The sequence below is a fragment of the Oncorhynchus nerka genome, unplaced genomic scaffold, assembly GCF_034236695.1.
Source record: "Oncorhynchus nerka isolate Pitt River unplaced genomic scaffold, Oner_Uvic_2.0 unplaced_scaffold_1435, whole genome shotgun sequence".
Classification (NCBI taxonomy): domain Eukaryota; kingdom Metazoa; phylum Chordata; class Actinopteri; order Salmoniformes; family Salmonidae; genus Oncorhynchus; species Oncorhynchus nerka.
Genome location: NW_027039881.1, coordinates 91,830 through 114,022, shown reverse-complemented (window position 1 = coordinate 114,022; position 22,193 = coordinate 91,830). Strand labels below are relative to the sequence as shown.

General features: G+C 39.4%; 1 protein-coding gene across 1 annotated transcript in view; it reads left to right on the top strand.

The window, feature by feature from the left end:
* Positions 1-337: 337 nt before the first annotated feature.
* LOC135568685 (NACHT, LRR and PYD domains-containing protein 12-like) overlaps positions 338-22,193 on the top strand; it is a gene marked incomplete at its 3' end in the record, with an annotated part of 91,201 nt that continues 69,345 nt past the window's right edge. The window contains exons 1-4 of the mRNA XM_065015439.1: positions 338-647; positions 1,544-1,642; positions 9,994-10,110; positions 12,629-12,745. Coding sequence (XP_064871511.1) covers positions 1,560-1,642; positions 9,994-10,110; positions 12,629-12,745 — 317 coding nt within the window. The remainder of the gene's footprint in view (positions 648-1,543; positions 1,643-9,993; positions 10,111-12,628; positions 12,746-22,193) is intronic.

Sequence of the window (22,193 nt, the reverse complement as noted above, 5' to 3'; positions counted from 1 at the left end):
CAGTTTTTTTGAGTTTTTCCTAGCCACCGTGCTTTTACACCTGCATTGTTTGCTGTTTGGGGTTTTAGGCTGGGTTTCTGTACAGCACTTTGAGATATCAGCTGATGTACGAAGGGCTATATAAATGAATTTGATTTGATTTGATAGACCTGTTTTTACCCACCAATCAACACACAGAGAAATAAACAAAACCTTATAATTTAATAGAGATATTGGTGATTTTATAAACTAAATCTGATCAAAATTATATTTTGTCAATGAAATGAATGAATGTATTGTGTACTAATCAAATATATTAAACATGTCGTTAAATTTGTAGTGTAGACCTTTTCACTGTGCAAATATTATATGTTCATTATGTTCTGACCCACCGACTTTAACTCAGAAAACAATTGTCCCGAAGCCAAACCTAGTTGACGAACCCTGTTTTATAGTATTCCATGGCCTTTACTGGCCAACTGCTGTTATGGTTATGATATACTATGGTGTTGTGTCACTAGACTTTGACCAGATATTATTACATCCAAAGATCAACTGAACCTAGAACATAGATACAGAGACACTTGTCATCAGGAAGGTGCTCCCTCAGCGCAACGGAAAATATCTCAATGACTTGACATGTTCTGGTTGTGAATTCAGGCTACAAGGTAAGAATCTTCCCAGGGATTATTGTAAAGTGTGTAGAGAAATTCAATGTCTGGTGTTATTTTAGTATAGTGAATGACAGTAAAACACTCAGATGTAACAGTCCATTTCACCTGGGACAGCTACGTGACAGTTCAATCATACAAAATGGCGCTAACTGGGTGTAGTCAAGTCACATTCAATAACATGTTGTTCATATAGCTAACTGGGTGTAGTCAAGTCACATTCAATAACATGTTGTTCATATAGCTAACTGGGTGTAGTCAAGTCACATTCAATAACATGTTGTTCATATAGCTAACTGGGTGTAGTCAAGTCACATTCAATAACATGTTGTTCATATAGCTAACTGGGTGTAGTCAAGTCACATTCAATAACATGTTGTTCATACATCGTATATTGAGGTTATTTTACAATTTGTATATTTTTCATGTATAAATTGTAAGTCGTCTTTCAGAATATCAGAACATTTGTTGTTTTCTAAATTACAATGAGCTCCTGCTTCCTGTGTAATTTGGTATGAAACCACTGAACAGACTTTTCTTAACATTAATATTATGAACTGAATTCAGTAACAGCATAATAATATCATACCTGTTGAACAAAGCAACACACTAGAATGAGAGAAATTATTAAAAGAGAAAGTGAGACATTATTATTATTAATAATATTACTATGTTTATATTGGTAATATTATTATATATTATATTGTTATTATTATTATTATTATTATTATTATTATTATTATTATTATTATGGATAGTTGTCACTGTGTTAACCACAACCAACATGTTGGATCTCTGGTTAGTTGTCACTGTGTTAACCACAACCAACATGTTGGATCTCTGTTTAGTTGTCACTGTGTTAACCACAACCAACATGTTGGATCTCTGTTTAGGGGACAGTTCTCTAAAATGAGTCTCTCTGGGGAGAGAGAGAAGGGGGGCCCTGCCTCTAAAATGAGACTCTCTGGGGAACATGACACCAAAGCTAAGAGGTGAGATTACAATGTTGTTTGTTTCTAAAAACGTGTTTCCACAATTTTTTCACATGTGTTATTTATCAGACAGTATTGCTCAGGGGAACCTTGTCTGTAAAATATTGTTGTTAAAAGATTTTAATTCATAGTTTTTTGTGTATGAATTTTTGTTTTTCAAAAAGCTATTTAGCTGGAATGGAATGTTTGTATCTTGTATTTTAGACTGTGATATGTGGTTGTCTCACCAGCACACACACACACACACACACACACACACACACGCACACCTCTCTAAAATTTTTGCATGACACAATCATTTAGCCTCTTAATTATGATCTAATATGTTGGCAGCATAACTTTATAGTGTTTATTCTGATCGTTTGTTACAAGCTGAATTCTGACAATATATCCGTTATATCAACACACTCTTCACTCCTGTTGAAACCAAAAAGGGTTTAATCTTCCTACAATATACAGAACCACTAAAGTTCTATATAGAACCCTTTATAGGAGGTTAGGAAGTGTCTGAGTATACAGTATATATAGAATATATATAGAACCCTTTATAGGAGGTTAGGAAGTGTCTGAGTATACAGTATATATAGAATATATATAGAACCCTTTATAGGAGGTTAGGAAGTGTCTGAGTATACAGTATATATAGAATATATATAGAACCCTTTATAGGAGGTTAGGAAGTGTGTAACGGTTCTCTTGTGGAGAAGGAGAGTCGGACCAAAATGCAGCGTGATGATGATTCATGATATTTTAATGAAGGAAAAAACTATACATGAAGAAAATAGAAAATAATGAAATGTGAAAACCGAAACAGCCCTATCTGATGCAAACACAAAGACAGGAACAATCACCCACAAAACACTCAAAGAATATGGCTGCCTAAATATGGTTCCCAATCAGAGACAACGATAATCACCTGCCTCTGATTAAGAACCTCCTCAGGCAACCATAGACTTTCCTAGACAACCCTACTCAGCCACAATCCCGATACATACACACCATACACAAACCCATGCCACACCCTGGCCTGACCAAATAAATAAAGAAAACACAAAATACTAAGACCAAGGCGTGACAAAGTGTCTGACTATACAGTATATATAGAATATATATAGAACCCTTTATAGGAGGTAAGGAAGTGTCTGACTATACAGTATATATAGAATATATATAGAACCCTTTATAGGAGGTAAGGAAGTGTCTGAGTATACAGTATATATAGAATATATATAGAACCCTTTATAGGAGGTTAGGAAGTGTCTGAGTATACAGTATATATAGAATATATATAGAACCCTTTATAGGAGGTAAGGAAGTGTCTGAGTATACAGTATATATAGAATATATATAGAACCCTTTATAGGAGGTTAGGAAGTGTCTGAGTATACAGTATATATAGAATATATATAGAACCCTTTATAGGAGGTTAGGAAGTGTCTTAGTATACAGTATATATAGAATATATATAGAACCCTTTATAGGAGGTTATCCTGTCTGAGTATACAGTATATATAGAACCCTTTATAGGAGGTTAGCCTGTCTGAGTATACAGTATATATTTAACCCTTTATAGGAGGTTAGCCTGTCTGAGTATACAGTATATATTTAACCCTTTATAGGAGGTTAGCCTGTCTGAGTATACAGTATATATAGAACCCTTTATAGGAGGTTAGCCTGTCTGAGTATACAGTATATATTTAACCCTTTATAGGAGGTTAGCCTGTCTGAGTATACAGTATATATTTAACCCTTTATAGGGCTCTTTGGTCAGAACTCTAGAGGTTCTTCTTCACTGAATTGATCTTCATCATATCCAAACACACTGGTGGTCAGGGAGGCATCTCTTTGTTTGAACGATGGTCCACGTCAACTCTGGCATTACAATACCTACATTACAATACAACGTTGACCATTAGTTACAGCAAACAACAAACATGTCTCTTCTGCTCCGTTCTTAACCCCTCCTCTCTTCACTAGATGGACGGTAACTTTAGTGTTTAACCCCTCCTCTCTTCACTAGATGGACGGTAACTTTAGTGTTTAACCCCTCCTCTCTTCACTAGATGGACGGTAACTTTAGTGTTTAACCCCTCCTCTCTTCACTAGATGGACGGTAACTTTAGTGTTTAACCCCTCCTCTCTTCACTAGATGGACGGTAACTTTAGTGTTAACCCCTCCTCTCTTCACTAGATGGACGGTAACTTTAGTGTTTAACCCCTCCTCTCTTCACTAGATGGACGGTAACTTTAGTGTTTAACCCCTCCTCTCTACACTAGATGGACAGTAACTTTAGTGTTTAACCCCTCCTCTCTTCACTAGATGGACAGTAACTTTAGTGTTTAACCCCTCCTCTCTTCACTAGATGGACGGTAACTTTAGTGTTTAACCCCTCCTCTCTTCACTAGATGGACTTTAGTGTTTAACCCCTCCTCTCTTCACTAGATGGACTTTAGTGTTTAACCCCTCCTCTCTTCACTAGATGGACGGTAACTTTAGTGTTTAACCCCTCCTCTCTTCACTAGATGGACGGTAACTTTAGTGTTTAACCCTCCTCTCTTCACTAGATGGACTTTAGTGTTTAACCCCTCCTCTCTTCACTAGATGGACGGTAACTTTAGTGTTTAACCCCTCCTCTCTTCACTAGATGGACGGTAACTTTAGTGTTTAACCCCTCCTCTCTTCACTAGATGGACGGTAACTTTAGTGTTTAACCCCTCCTCTCTTCACTAGATGGACTTTAGTGTTTAACCCCTCCTCTCTTCACTAGATGGACGGTAACTTTAGTGTTTAACCCCTCCTCTCTTCACTAGATGGACGGTAACTTTAGTGTTTAACCCCTCCTCTCTTCACTAGATGGACGGTAACTTTAGTGTTTAACCCCTCCTCTCTTCACTAGATGGACGGTAACTTTAGTGTTTAACCCCTCCTCTCTTCACTAGATGGACGGTAACTTTAGTGTTTAACCACTCCTCTCTTCACTAGATGGACTTTAGTGTTTAACCCCTCCTCTCTTCACTAGATGGACAGTAACTTTAGTGTTTAACCCCTCCTCTCTTCACTAGATGGACGGTAACTTTAGTGTTTAACCCCTCCTCTCTTCACTAGATGGACGGTAACTTTAGTGTTTAACCCCTCCTCTCTTCACTAGATGGATGGTAACTTTAGTGTTTAACCCCTCCTCTCTACACTAGATGGACGGTAACTTTAGTGTTTAACCCCTCCTCTCTTCACTAGATGGACTTTAGTGTTTAACCCCTCCTCTCTACACTAGATGGACTTTAGTGTTTAACCCCTCCTCTCTTCACTAGATGGACGGTAACTTTAGTGTTTAACCCCTCCTCTCTTCACTAGATGGACTTTAGTGTTTAACCCCTCCTCTCTACACTAGATGGATGGTAACTTTAGTGTTTAAACCCTCCTCTCTTCACTAGATGGACGGTAACTTTAGTGTTTAACCCCTCCTCTCTTCACTAGATGGATGGTAACTTTAGTGTTTAACCCCTCCTCTCTTCACTAGATGGACAGTAACTTTAGTGTTTAACCCCTCCTCTCTACACTAGATGGACAGTAACTTTAGTGTTTAACCCCTCCTCTCTTCACTAGATGGACGGTAACTTTAGTGTTTAACCCCTCCTCTCTTCACTAGATGGACAGTAACTTTAGTGTTTAACCCCTCCTCTCTTCACTAGATGGACTGTAACTTTAGTGTTTAACCCCTCCTCTCTACACTAGATGGACAGTAACTTTAGTGTTTAACCCCTCCTCTCTTCACTAGATGGACGGTAACTTTAGTGTTTAACCCCTCTGTGTCCAAGGACCAAACTTTTGAATATTATTTTCGGTGCACCTCAAGTAGGCTGGAAACATGACATTTACAACACCGTTTTTTTCTGATAACTAGTTCATTGCATCCGCCATGGAGCCCAGTTTCATAACATTACGTTATGTTATATAGTAATCGCTAAAAAGCAGGCCTTATTTTAGGTCATTCTTCTTCCTGCCAGCTCCTATTAGTTCTATTGAGCTCCGTGGAATCAACTCACCTTCTGAACGTTCTATTCCCAGCTCATTGTTCTGCGTCACAATGGCAGCTTCACTATTGTATCAATGACACCTGCCGGCATTAAGCTTCAACTCTGACGTCAGGTTACTTATTATTAACAGGGTTACAGCTACTTGGTGAACGTGATCACTGTTCGCCTGGATACACGTTGTGGTGACCCACAGTGCTAAACCTTTTCTGGTCATGGTTAACCATATTTGTTTTCAGATAAAGTATAGCACCTAACTAAAACGAATGTCCCTGTCCTCTTTTTCAAGACGTGGCCGATTTAAACAGCCAGAATACATTTTTTAAATGTAGAAATAACACTTTTTTTGACTACTTGTTGTTTCTAAATGGCTGCTGGGTAATTTGATATGCATCGAAATGTTCGTTCGTAGACATCGGATTGAGTGAAAGCTGCACAGTTTCACTGAGTTAGAAAACAAATGGACAGGTGTAGCTCACTGATTTGTAGATCTGACGCAGATGCTACCTCAGATTATGAGCCTAGCAGGTGTCGTGAATGAGTTATGTAGTACCCACAGAAGGCCACAGGGAGGAGCAAGAGACCTATAAACCCATACTGTTTTTTACCTTAAAAACCCTGAACCTAACAATCAAATCAAATGTATTTATAAAGCCCTTTTTACATCAGCATTTAACCCTACGTATGACCTATTTTAGCATTAACATTAACCCTAATTATTTTAGAAACTGTTTTAGTAATAATATTATGTTAGTAAATACCATTATAGTACTAAATAACATTGTGATTGTTTTGTTAATCAAAACCTGTCTCAGCATTTTGCTGTTTTTATTTTGTTATTAGTTATTTTATTATATTTATTATTGCAAGGCAGAACACTTGATCAACAAGTCACATGTGTTTTATTTTTCAAATGTAGTTTGAACTGTGTGACCTGGAAACCTCTATGTGAAAGTCTAGCAACTGGAATGGGATAGGTAGGGCAGGTTAGAGACTGATCTAAGGAATTCGAAAAATACACTTTATTTCTCAGCTGCCTCACCAATATCTGTATGTGAATTAATAACTTTGAATTGCTAAATATTTATTGAAAATATAGAGCCAAATGGTGGTGTATCCAGGGAGAAAACTATCGTGGTGATTTGTGTTCTTATGCTGCCATCTACTGGAATTAGACAACTAATGTCATTTGTGGAATTATGCTGAACTTTTTAGAAACTGCAATACTACTGAAAAATGTGTAATTCCTTACTAAAGTAGTAGAATTAGTAGAAGAATTAGAATAATTAGTAGAATTGTAAAATACAAAATGTTCTGGTTCATTTGACCACTTACAACCATTAAATAACCATTTATAGTGTAACAAACATTGAAACTGACATAAACCATAAACACCATACAGTTAAATAGAGTTAAAGAGTTAAATGTATTAAAAATTATTTATTTAGATGGGTGACATTATCTGCCAAAGTAGCAGCCCTGTAGACAGAGAAGAGCTCTCCAGTAGGTACCAAAACATTCAAAGGACATTTTCTCAAAGTTTATCATCTTTCAAAACATAATTACTTTCCCATTGTTCCTCAACTGTAGTGTATGATATTTAGTTTTCTAACACTGAGTCTGTACTTTTATCCAATTAAAAACACAATTTCAAGTTTTGCCACATAAGACAACATTCAGCCGGTTGGTCACATTTGAGAGTGAGGCAGATGAATAGCATTTTGTGGGAAAAAACATTATTATTTGTCCCTCTGAAATGAAACCATCAAGTGATTTTAAACAAATGCATGTTTGTCATTGAACAATCCCATGCCTTGATTAGAGAATGAAAAAAACCCACCAAGCTCTTTAACTTCTTATGGGAGGTGGGAGGCTAGTGCCAAATTGCAGAGCGCCAAATTGAAAATACAGAAATACTCAGGTTACAAGTTAATCAACGTTCAAAGCAGAATTTTTCATTTTTAGTTTAGACTTATAAACTTTAGAGAGGGAGACTTTTCTACCGAACAAAGGTAAGAAGAACTCATGGGTCCTGGTCAGTGAGTTAAACAACACTGTCTCTAGTCATTTCTCCTCCCATTTTCCCATTTATTGTTGTTGTTTTCATAATCCATAGGCTCATCCTTTTGTCCATTTGCATAGTCCTAAAACAATATTAAACAAACACAACATTCAACCCCTGTGTGTGTGTGTGTGTTTGTGTGTGTACTCCCTGGATGAGGAGATGTAATCTCTATCCTGATTGCCTACTCACTTTTACCCCGACCTACATGTACATATTACCTCAACTACCTCAACTACCTGGTACCCTGCTCATTGACTCAGTACTGGTACTCCTTATAGTCTCATTATTACCTCAACTACCTGGTACCCTGCACATTGACTCAGTACTGGTACTCCTTATAGCCTCATTATTACCTCAACTACCTGGTACCCTGCACATTGACTCAGTACTGGTACTCCTTATAGCCTCATTATTACCTCAACTACCTGGTACCCTGCACATTGACTCAGTACTGGTACTCCTTATAGTCTCATTATTACCTCAACTACCTGGTACCCTGCACATTGACTCAGTACTGGTACTCCTTATATTACCTCAACTACCTGGTTTAAAAATCATTGATTCACCTCAACTACCTGGTACCCTGCACATTGACTCAGTACTGGTACTCCTTATAGTCTCATTATTACCTCAACTACCTGGTACCCTGCACATTGACTCAGTACTGGTACTCACTTGACTAGTACTGGTACTCATTATTATGTTCCTGGTACCCCTACATTGACTCCTGGATAAAAACATATTATTATTTCAAAACCTAAATGTTTAAAGTACAGATCTTATATTATTATTTAATAATGGTTTAAAAAAATGTTGTATATTGATGTCAAATGTATCATTTGTACAGTTATGTTCCTGGCAGAACTACTATTTCTCTGAGAGTGAGGCAGATATATATTATTACTGTGTAAAACCTAGCAGTACTACTGATTTCAAAGGCAGATAAATTATTACTGTGTAAAACCTAGCAGTACTACTGATTTCTCTGAGAGTGAGGCAGATATATATATTACTGGTAAAACCTTAGAACTACTGAAAGTGAGGTATATATATTGACTGTCAAAGTACTACTGATTTCTCTGAGAGTGAGGCAGATATATTTATTACTGTGTAAAACCTAGCAGTACTACTGATTTCTCTGAGAGTGAGGCAGATATATATTATTACTGTGTAAAACCTAGCAGTACTACTGATTTCTCTGAGAGTGAGGCAGATATATATTATTACTGTGTAAAACCTAGCAGTACTACTGATTTCTCTGAGAGTGAGGCAGATATATATTATTACTGTGTAAAACCTAGCAGTACTACTGATTTCTCTGAGAGTAAGGCAGATATATATTATTACTGTGTAAAACCTAGCAGTACTACTGATTTCTCTGAGAGTGAGGCAGATATATATTATTACTGTGTAAAACCTAGCAGTACTACTGATTTCTCTGAGAGTGAGGCAGATATATATTATTACTGTGTAAAACCTAGCAGTACTACTGATTTCTCTGAGAGTGAGGCAGATATATATTATTACTGTGTAAAACCTAGCAGTACTACTGATTTCTCTGAGATTGAGGCAGATATATATATATTATTACTGTGTAAAACCTAGCAGTACTACTGATTTCTCTGAGAGTGAGGCAGATATATAGTATTACTGTGTAAAACCTAGCAGTACTACTGATTTCTCTGAGAGTGATGCAGATATATATTATTACTGTATAAAACCTAGCAGTACTACTGATTTCTCTGAGAGTGAGGCAGATATATATTATTACTGTATAAAACCTAGCAGTACTACTGATTTCACTGAGAGTGATGCAGATATATATTATTACTGTGTAAAACCTAGCAGTACTACTGATTTATCTGAGAGTGAGGCAGATATATATTATTACTGTGTAAAACCTAGCAGTACTACTGATTTATCTGAGAGTGAGGCAGATATATATTATTACTGTATAAAACCTAGCAGAACTACTGATTTCTCTGAGAGTGAGGCAGATATATAGCTTTTAGCAAAATAAACATGATTATTTTTCTCTCTGAAATGAAACATCAAGTGAAAGACATTGAACAAATACATGCTGTCATTGAACGACCACATCTCATGATTAGATAGTGAAAAAAACATCTCATTCATAATTTCTATAAACAATAAAAGCTCATTTACGAACATTTCTGAAAAGTGACATATAGCGTTTTGGAATCTGAACTCAGAGTAGATGAGAGATGTAATGTTTGTCTCTGTTGTGTTGAAGCCCAATCAAGCAGGAGAGACCAGCCTCCCCTGTTCCCAGCTGTGTGTCCATGAAGAGTTACCGGTCTATGGAACATCCGATAGAGTTTAGAGAGGGAGACTTTTCTACTGAACAAAGGTAAGAAGAACTCATGGGTCCTGGTCAGTGAGTTAAACAACACTGTCTCTAGTCATTTCTCCTCCCATTTTCCCATTTATTGTTGTTGTTTTCATAATCCATATGCTAATCCTTTTGTCCATTTTCATAGTCCTAAAACAATAGTAAACAAACACAACATTCCCTCCCTGTGTGTGTGTGTGTGTGTGTGTGTGTGAGTGTGAGCTCCCTGGATGTGGAGATGTAAACTCTATCCAGATTGCGTAGTCACTTTTACACCTACCTACATGTGGATATTACCTCAATTATAGTCTCATTATTACCTCAACTACCTGGTACCCTGCACATTGACTCAGTACTGGTACTCCTTATAGTCTCATTATTACCTCAACTACCTGGTACCCTGCACATTGACTCAGTACTGGTTCTCCTTATAGTCTCATTATTACCTCAACTACCTGGTACCCTGCACATTGACTCAGTACTGGTACTCCTTATAGCCTCATTATTACCTCAACTACCTGGTACCCTGCGCATTGACTCAGTACTGGTACTCCTTATAGCCTCATTATTACCTCAACTACCTGGTACCCTGCACATTGACTCAGTACTGGTACTCCTTATAGCCTCATTATTACCTCAACTACCTGGTACCCTGCACATTGACTCAGTACTGGTACTCCTTATAGTCTCATTATTACCTCAACTACCTGGTACCCTGCACATTGACTCAGTACTGGTTCTCCTTATAGTCTCATTATTACCTCAACTACCTGGTACCCTGCACATTGACTCAGTACTGGTACTCCTTATAGTCTCATTATTACCTCAACTACCTGGTACCCTGCACATTGACTCAGTACTGGTACTCCTTATAGTCTCATTATTACCTCAACTACCTGGTACCCTGCACATTGACTCAGTACTGGTACTCCTTATAGTCTCATTATTACCTCAACTACCTGGTACCCTGCACATTGACTCAGTACTGGTACTCCTTATATTCTCATTATGTTCCTGGTACCCCTACCCCAGGCCCTGGATAAAAACATATGCTGATTTCAAAACTAAATGTTTAAATACAGATCTTATATTACTGTATTTAATAATGGTTTAAAAAAAATGTTGTATATTGATGTCAAATGTATCATTTGTACAGTTCTTTATGAAACTCTGTAAAACCTGGCAGAACTACTGATTTCTCTGAGAGTGAGGCAGATATATATTATTACTGTGTAAAACCTAGCAGAACTACTGATTTCTCTGAGAGTGAGGCAGATATATATATATATTATTACTGTGTAAAACCTAGCAGAACTACTGATTTCTCTGAGAGTGTAGGAATATATTATTACTGTGTAAAACTGCAGATATATATTATTACTGTGTAAAACCTAGCAGATACTACTGATTTCTCTGAGAGTGAGGCAGATATATATTATTACTGTGTAAAACCTAGCAGAACTACTGATTTCTCTGAGAGTGAGGCAGATATATATATATATTATTACTGTGTAAAACCTAGCAGAACTACTGATTTCTCTGAGAGTGAGGCAGATATATATTATTACTGTATAAAACCTAGCAGTACTACTGATTTCTCTGAGAGTGAGGCAGATATATATTATTACTGTATAAAACCTAGCAGTACTACTGATTTCTCTGAGAGTGAGGCAGATATATATTATTACTGTGTAAAACCTAGCAGTACTACTGATTTCTCTGAGAGTGAGGCAGATATATATTATTACTGTGTAAAACCTAGCAGTACTACTGATTTCTCTGAGAGTGAGGCAGATATATATTATTACTGTGTAAAACCTACTGCAGTACTACTGATTTCTCTCTGAGATTGAGGCAGATATATATTTATTACTGTGTAAAACCTAGCAGTACTACTGATTTCTCTGAGAGTGAGGCAGATATATAGTATTACTGTGTAAAACCTAGCAGTACTACTGATTTCTCTGAGAGTGATGCAGATATATATTATTACTGTATAAAACCTAGCAGTACTACTGATTTCTCTGAGAGTGAGGCAGATATATATTATTACTGTATAAAACCTAGCAGTACTACTGATTTCACTGAGAGTGATGCAGATATATATTATTACTGTGTAAAACCTAGCAGTACTACTGATTTATCTGAGAGTGAGGCAGATATATATTATTACTGTGTAAAACCTAGCAGTACTACTGATTTATCTGAGAGTGAGGCAGATATATATTATTACTGTATAAAACCTAGCAGAACTACTGATTTCTCTGAGAGTGAGGCAGATATATAGCTTTTAGCAAAATAAACATGATTATTTTTCTCTCTGAAATGAAACATCAAGTGAAAGACATTGAACAAATACATGCTGTCATTGAACGACCACATCTCATGATTAGATAGTGAAAAAAACATCTCATTCATAATTTCTATAAACAATAAAAGCTCATTTACGAACATTTCTGAAAAGTGACATATAGCGTTTTGGAATCTGAACTCAGAGTAGATGAGAGATGTAATGTTTGTCTCTGTTGTGTTGAAGCCCAATCAAGCAGGAGAGACCAGCCTCCCCTGTTCCCAGCTGTGTGTCCATGAAGAGTTACCGGTCTATGGAACATCCGATAGAGTTTAGAGAGGGAGACTTTTCTACTGAACAAAGGTAAGAAGAACTCATGGGTCCTGGTCAGTGAGTTAAACAACACTGTCTCTAGTCATTTCTCCTCCCATTTTCCCATTTATTGTTGTTGTTTTCATAATCCATATGCTAATCCTTTTGTCCATTTTCATAGTCCTAAAACAATAGTAAACAAACACAACATTCCCTCCCTGTGTGTGTGTGTGTGTGTGTGTGTGTGTGTGTGTGTGTGAGTGTGAGCTCCCTGGATGTGGAGATGTAAACTCTATCCAGATTGCGTAGTCACTTTTACACCTACCTACATGTGGATATTACCTCAATTATAGTCTCATTATTACCTCAACTACCTGGTACCCTGCACATTGACTCAGTACTGGTACTCCTTATAGTCTCATTATTACCTCAACTACCTGGTACCCTGCACATTGACTCAGTACTGGTTCTCCTTATAGTCTCATTATTACCTCAACTACCTGGTACCCTGCACATTGACTCAGTACTGGTACTCCTTATAGCCTCATTATTACCTCAACTACCTGGTACCCTGCACATTGACTCAGTACTGGTACTCCTTATAGCCTCATTATTACCTCAACTACCTGGTACCCTGCACATTGACTCAGTACTGGTACTCCTTATAGCCTCATTATTACCTCAACTACCTGGTACCCTGCACATTGACTCAGTACTGGTACTCCTTATAGTCTCATTATTACCTCAACTACCTGGTACCCTGCACATTGACTCAGTACTGGTTCTCCTTATAGTCTCATTATTACCTCAACTACCTGGTACCCTGCACATTGACTCAGTACTGGTACTCCTTATAGTCTCATTATTACCTCAACTACCTGGTACCCTGCACATTGACTCAGTACTGGTACTCCTTATAGTCTCATTATTACCTCAACTACCTGGTACCCTGCACATTGACTCAGTACTGGTACTCCTTATAGTCTCATTATTACCTCAACTACCTGGTACCCTGCACATTGACTCAGTACTTATAGTCTCATTATTGTTTTTTAGCACATTTTTCGTAATTTTAACTGCATTGTTGGGAAAGAGCTTATCAGTCAGCATTTCACTGTAAAGTGAAGGGAAGGGAAGGGAAGGTGGACACCTGTTGTATTCGGCGCATGTGAGAAATACAATTTGATCTGATTTGAAGCTCATTGGCAGAAACACGACGTTGGGTGTAACGGTCGTCTCATGCTGAAGAGATCATGTTAGGATGTTGAAGCACGGTGGCTAGAAAAACTCCCTAGAAAGTTACGAACCTAGGAAGAAACCTAGAGAGGAACCAGGCTCTGAGGGGTGACCAGTCCTCTTCTGTCTGTACTGGGGAGAGAGGAACCAGGCTCTGAGGGGTGACAAGTCCTCTTCTGTCTGTACTGGGGAGAGAGGAACCAGGCTCTGAGGGGTGACCAGTCCTCTTCTGTCTGTACTGGGGAGAAATTATAAGAGAACATGGCCATTAAGTTCAAATCATTCTTCAAGATGTTCAAATGTTCATACACTACTAGCAGGGTCAAACAATACTCACAGTGGTTATAGAGGGTGCAATTGGTCAGTACCTCAGGAGTAAACCTGCCTCACCCAATGTGATACGGAATCGCTATTATTTTTAATTTTAGAACACATTCAAGAAGCACCAGAAGCTAACCAGCTAATTAGCTACAAGCTATTTAGTCATTGGTAGCCACTGCTAGCGGCATTTACCTTCTGCACAGATACCAGCCCTGTTTTTAGCCTGGATAATACTCGCCAGTCTACCAGTATCGGACTGTCTCTCCACTACAACACCGGATTTGTAATCCCAGGACCACTTCTTCTGATCTTCACAGCTAGCTTGTGCCCACCTTGGAACCCAGTATCGAAGCTATCCCTGAGGCCCACCTCCCGGCCTACTCAGCTGTTCAACCAAACCTCAGAATTCTAGCTTAGGAAGGACAAAAAAAATTCAGAGATTTCCATACCCAACTATAGCATTTTCCGTCAAGATAGAACTGCCAAAGGGGGAGGAGTTGCATTCTACTGCAGAGATAGCCTGCAAAGTAATGTCATACTTTCCAGGTCCATATCCAAACAGTTCGAACTTCTAATTTTAAAAATTAATCTCTCCAGAAATAAGTCTCTCACTGTTGCCGCCCGTTACCGACCCCCCTCAGCTCCCAGCTGTGCCCTGGACACCATTTGTGAATTGATCGCCCCCCATCTAGTTTCTGTTAGGTGACCTAAACTGGGATATGCTTAACACACCGGCAGTCCTACAATCTAAGCTAGATGCCCTCAATCTCAGACAAATCATCAAGGAACCCACGAGCTACAACCCTAAATCTGTAAACATGGGCACCCTCATAGACATTATTCTGACCAACTGGCTCTCCAAATACACCTCCGCTGTCTTCAATCAGGATCTCAATGATCACTTCCTCATTGCCTGTATCCGCTACGGGTCCGCGGTCAAACAACCACCCCTCATCACTGTCAAACGCTCCCTAAAACACTTCTGCGAGCAGGCCTTTCTTATCGACCTGGCCCGGGTATCCTGGAAGGATATTGACCTCATCCTGTCAGTTGAGGATGCCGGGTCATTCTTTAAAAGTAACTTCCTCACCATCTTAGATAAGCATGCTCCGTTCAAAAAATGCAGAACTAAGAACAGATACAGCCCTTGGTTCACTCCAGACCTGACTGCCCTCGACCAGCACAAAAACATCCTGTGGCGGACTACAATAGCATCGAATAGTCCCCGCGATATGCAACTGTTCAGGGAAGTCAGGAACCAATACACGCAGTCAGTCAGGAAAGCAAAGGCCAGCTTTTTCAAGCAGAAATTTGCATCCTGTAGCTCTAACTTCAAAAAGTTCTGGGACACTGTGAAGTCCATGGAGAACAAGAGCACCTCCTCCCAGCTGCCCACTGCACTGAGGCTAGGTAACACGGTCACCACCGATAAATCCATGATAATCGAAAACTTCAATAAGCATTTCTCAACGGCTGGCCATGCCTTCCTCCTGGCTACTCCAACCCCGGCCAACAGCTCCGCCACCCTCGCAGCTACTCGCCCAAGCCTCCCCAGCTTCTCCTTTACCCAAATCCAGATAGCAGATGTTCTGAAAGAGCTGCCAAACCTGGACCCGTACAAATCAGCTGGGCTTGACAATCTGGACCCTCTATTTCTGAAACTATCCACCGCCATTGTCGCAACCCCTATTACCAGCCTTTTCAACCTCTCTTTCGTATCGTCTGAGATCCCGAAGGATTGGAAAGCTGCCGTGGTCATCCCCCTCTTCAAAGGGGGAGACACCCTGGACCCAAACTGTTACAGACCTATATCCATCCTGCCCTGCCTATCTAAGGTCTTGAAAGCCAAGTTAACAAACAGGTCACTGACCATCTCGAATCCCACCATACCTTCTCCGTGTGCAATCCGGTTTCCGAGCCGGTCACGGGTGCACCTCAACCACGCTCAAGGTACTAAACGATATCATAACCGCCATCGATTAAAGACAGTACTGTGCAGCCGTCTTGGCCAAGGCTTTCGACTCTATCAATCACCATATTCTTATCGGCAGACTCAGTAGCCTCGGTTTTTCTAATGACTGCCTTGCCTGGTTCACCAATTACTTTGCAGAGTTCAATGTGTCAAATCGGAGGGCATGCTGTCCGGTCCTCTGGCAGTCTCTATGGGGGTGCCACAGGGTTAAATTCTCGGGCCAACTCTTTTCTCTGTATATATCAATGATGTTGCTCTTGCTGCGGGCGATTCCCTGATCCACCTCTACGCAGACGACACCATTCTGTATACTTCTAGCCCTTCCTTGGAAACTGTGCTATCTAACCTCCAAACGAGCTTCAATGCCATACAACACTCCTTCCGTAGCCTCCAACTGCTCTCAAACGCTAGTAAAACCAAATGCAATTACATGCAAATGCCAATTACATGCAACAAGGGAGACATTTCTTCATCACAGAGTAAATACTCCTGGTATATACCAGGTATCGAGGCACAGAGTAAATACCCCTGGTATAAACCGGGTATCTAAACACAGAGTAAATGCTCCTGGTATATACCAGGTATCTAATCACAGAGTAAATACTCCTGGTATATACCAGGTATCGAGGCACAGAGTAAATACCCCTGGTATATACCAGGTATCTAACCACAGAGTAAATACTCCTGGTATATACCAGGTATCTAATCACAGAGTAAATACTCCTGGTATATACCAGGTATCTAATCACAGATTAAATACTCCTGGTATATACCAGGTATCTAGTCACAGAGTATATACTCCTGGTCTATACCAGGTATCTATAGTATATACCAGGTATCTAATCACAGAGTAAATACTCCTGGTATATACCATGTATCTAATCACAGAGTAAATACTCCTGGTATATACCAGGTATCTAAACATAGAGTAAATACTCCTGGTATATACTAGGTTTCTAATCACAGAGTAAATACTCCTGGTATATACCAGGTATCTAAACACAGAGTAAATACTCCTGGTATATACCAGGTATCTAATCACAGAGTAAATACTCCTGGTATATACCAGGTATCGAGGCACAGAGTAAATACTCCTGGTATATACCAGGTATCTAGTCACAGAGTATATACTCCTGGTCTATACCAGGTATCTATAGTATATACCAGGTATCTAAACACAGAGTAAATACTCCTGGTATATACCAGGTTTCTAATCACAGAGTAAATACTCCTGGTATATACCAGGTATCTAAACACAGAGTAAATACTCCTGGTATATACCAGGTATCTAATCACAGAGTAAATACTCCTGGTATATACCAGGTATCGAGGCACAGAGTAAATACCCCTGGTATATACCAGGTATCTAACCACAGAGTAAATACTCCTGGTATATACCAGGTATCTAATCACAGATTAAATACTCCTGGTATATACCAGGTATCGAGTCACAGAGTAAATACTCCTGGTATATACCAGGTATCAATCACAGAGTATATACTCCTGGTCTATACCAGGTATCTATAGTATATACCAGGTATCTAATCACAGAGTAAATACTCCTGGTATATACCATGTATCTAATCACAGAGTAAATACTCCTGGTATATACCAGGTTTCTAATCACAGAGTAAATACTCCTGATATTGATACAAATAGCGTGTTTGTGTTCAAAATGTTAAACACAGGTTCTACAAATCCCAGAGCACAAAACAGACAAGGTTGTAAAAATCATACTTTTAAAAGGTTGTATTCTGTTAACTCAAACCCAAGTAAAACTGAATGCTCTTCAACTGATCGCTGCCTGCACCCGCCCACCTGACTAGCATCACTACTCTGGACGGTTCTGACTTAGAATACGTGGACAACTACAGATACCCACCCGACTAGCATCACTACTCTGGACGGTTCTGACTTAGAATACGTGGACAACTACAGATACCCCCCGACTAGCATCACTACTCTGGACGGTTCTGACTTAGAATACGTGGACAACTACAGATACCCCCCCCCGACTAGCATCACTACTCTGGACGGTTCTGACTTAGAATACGTGGACAATTACAGATACCCACCCGACTAGCATCACTACTCTGGACGGTTCTGACTTAGAATACGTGGACAACTACAAATACCTGGGTGTCTGGTTAGACTGTAAACTCTCCTTCCAGACTCACATTAAGCATCTCCAATCCAAAATTAAATCTAGAATCAGCTTCCTATTTCGCAACAAAGCCTCCTTCACTCATGCTGCCAAACATACCCTCGTAAAACTGACTAGCCTACCGACTGTCATTTACAAAATAGCCTCCAACCCTCTACTCAGCAAACTGGATGCAGTCGATCACAGTGCCATCCGTTTTGTCACCAAAGCCCCATACACTACTCACCACTGCGACCTGTATGCTGTTGTTGGCTGGCCCTCGCTACATATTCGCCGCCAAACCCACTGGCTCCCGGTCATCTGTAAATCTATGCTAGGTAAAGCCACGCCTTATTTTAGCTCACTGGTCACCATAGCAACACCCACCTGTAGCATGCGCTCCAGCAGGTATATTTCACTGGTCATCCCCAAAGCCAACACCACTATGGCCTATCTATTGCCATAATTCCCTAATCGTAGCCAACACCACTATGGCACTATGGCCTCTCTATTGCCTTAATTCCCTAATCGTAGCCAACACCACTATGGCACTATGGCCTATCTATTGCCTTAATTCCCTAATCGTAGCCAACACCACTATGGCACTATGGCCTCTCTATTGCCTTAATTCCCTAATCGTAGCCAACACCACTATGGCCTATCTATTGCCTTAATTCCCTAATCGTAGCCAACACCACTATGGCACTATGGCCTATCTATTGCCTTAATTCCCTAATCGTAGCCAACACCACTATGGCACTATGACCTCTCTATTGCCTTAATTCCCTAATCGTACTACATCTGCACACACTGAACATAGATTGTTCTATTGTGTTACTGTCCGTTTGCTAATCCCTTTCTATTGTGTTACCGACTGTCCGTTTGCTAATCCCTTTCTATTGTGTTACCGACTGTCCGTTTGCTAATCCCTTTCTATTGTGTTACCGACTGTCCGTTTGCTAATCCCTTTCTATTGTGTTACCGACTGTCCGTTTGCTAATCCCTTTCTATTGTGTTACCGACTGTCCGTTTGCTAATCCCTTTCTATTGTTACCGACTGTCCGTATGCTAATCCCTTTCTATTGTGTTAAAGACTGTCCGTTTGCTAATCCCTTTCTATTGTGTTACCGACTGTCCGTTTGCTAATCCCTTTCAATTGTTACCGACTGTCCGTTTGCTAATCCCTTTCTATTATGTTACTGACTGTCCGTTTGCTAATCCCTTTCTATTGTTACCGACTGTCCGTTTGCTAATCCCTTGCTATTATGTTACTGACTGTCCGTTTGCTAATCCCTTTCAATTGTTACCGACTGTCCGTTTGCTAATCCCTTTCTATTATGTTACTGACTGTCCGTTTGCTAATCCCTTTCTATTGTTACCGACTGTCCGTTTGCTAATCCCTTTCTATTGTTACCGACTGTCCGTTTGCTAATCCCTTTCTATTGTTACCGACTGTCCGTTTGCTAATCCCTTTCTATTGTGTTACCGACTGTCCGTTTGCTAATCCCTTTCTATTGTGTTACCGACTGTCCGTTTTCTAATCCCTTTCTATTGTGTTACCGACTGTCCGTTTGCTAATCCCTTTCTATTGTGTTACTGACTGTCCGTTTGCTAATCCCTTTCTATTGTGTTACCGACTGTCCGTTTGCTAATCCCTTTCTATTGTGTTACTGACTGTCCGTTTGCTAATCCCTTTCTATTGTGTTACTGACTGTCCGTTTGCTAATCCCTTTCTATTGTGTTACCGACTGTCCGTTTGCTAATCCCTTTCTATTGTGTTACAGTCCGTTTGCTAATCCCTTTCTATTGTGTTACCGACTGTCCGTTTGCTAATCCCTTTCTATTGTGTTACCGACTGTCCGTTTGCTAATCCCTTTCTATTGTGTTACCGACTGTCCGTTTTCTAATCCCTTTCTATTGTGTTACCGACTGTCCGTTTGCTAATCCCTTTCTATTGTGTTACCGACTGTCCGTTTGCTAATCCCTTTCTATTGTGTTACCGACTGTCCGTTTGCTAATCCCTTTCTATTGTGTTACCGACTGTCCGTTTGCTAATCCCTTTCTATTGTGTTACTGACTGTCCGTTTGCTAATCCCTTTCTATTGTGTTACTGACTGTCCGTTTGCTAATCCCTTTCTATTGTGTTACCGACTGTCCGTTTGCTAATCCCTTTCTATTGTGTTACAGTCCGTTTGCTAATCCCTTTCTATTGTGTTACCGACTGTCCGTTTGCTAATCCCTTTCTATTGTGTTACTGACTGTCCGTTTGCTAATCCCTTTCTATTGTGTTACTGACTGTCCGTTTGCTAATCCCTTTCTATTGTGTTACCGACTGTCCGTTTGCTAATCCCTTTCTATTGTTACTGACTGTCCGTTTGCTAATCCATTTCTATTGTGTTACTGACTGTCCGTTTGCTAATCCCTTTCTATTGTTTTACCGACTGTCCGTTTGCTAATCCCTTTCTATTGTGTTACCGACTGTCCGTTTGCTAATCCCTTTCTATTGTTACCGACTGTCCGTTTGCTAATCCATTTCTATTGTTACTGACTGTCCGTTTGCTAATCCCTTTCTATTGTGTTACCGACTGTCCGTTTGCTAATCCCTTTCTATTGTGTTACCGACTGTCCGTTTGCTAATCCCTTTCTATTGTGTTACCGACTGTCCGTTTGCTAATCCCTTTCTATTGTGTTACCGACTGTCCGTTTGCTAATCCCTTTCTATTGTTACCGACTGTCCGTTTGCTAATCCCTTTCTATTGTGTTACCGACTGTCCGTTTGCTAATCCCTTTCTATTGTGTTACCGACTGTCCGTTTGCTAATCCCATGTGTAACTCTAAATTGTTGTTTTTGTCGCACAGCTTTGCTTTATCTTGGCCAGGTCGCAGTTGTAAATTTAAACTTGTCCTTAATAGGCCAACCTGGTTAAATAAAGGTGAAATAAAATGATAAATTAATAACTTAATTACCAATTATTAGAAGGAAAACTATTTCACTCATATTTTAATACATTTTAGGTCAGATTTCATATAAACCTGTAAACACTGGACAGATACTTTAAGGGTTTTTAGCTCAATCATCTGAGCTGGAGTTTACAAACACAACACATAAAGCCAACACATAAACAAATGTAGTCCCAGATATAAATCAAATTGGTGACATACACATGATTAGCAGATGTTATTGGTCACATACACATGGTTAGCAGATGTTATTGGTCACATACACAGGATTAGCAGATGTTATTGGTTACATACACATGATTAGCAGATGTTATTGGTCACATACACAGGATTAGCAGATGTTATTGGTCACATACACAGGATTAGCAGATGTTATTGGTCACATACACAGGATTAGCAGATGTTATTGGTTACATACACATGATTAGCAGATGTTATTGGTCACATACACAGGATTAGCAGATGTTATTGGTCACATACACAGGATTAGCAGATGTTATTGGTTACATACACATGATTAGCAGATGTTATTGGTCACATACACATGGTTAGCAGATGTTATTGGTCACATACACAGGATTAGCAGATGTTATTGGTTACATACACATGATTAGCAGATGTTATTGGTCACATACACATGATTAGCAGATGTTATTGGTTACATACACATGGTTAGCAGATGTTATTGGTCACATACACAGGATTAGCAGATGATATTGGTCACATACACATGGTTAGCAGATGTTATTGGTCACATACACAGGGTTAGCAGATGTTATTGGTCACATACACATGGTTAGCAGATGTTATTGGTCACATACACATGATTAGCAGATGTTATTGGTCACATACACAGGGTTAGCAGA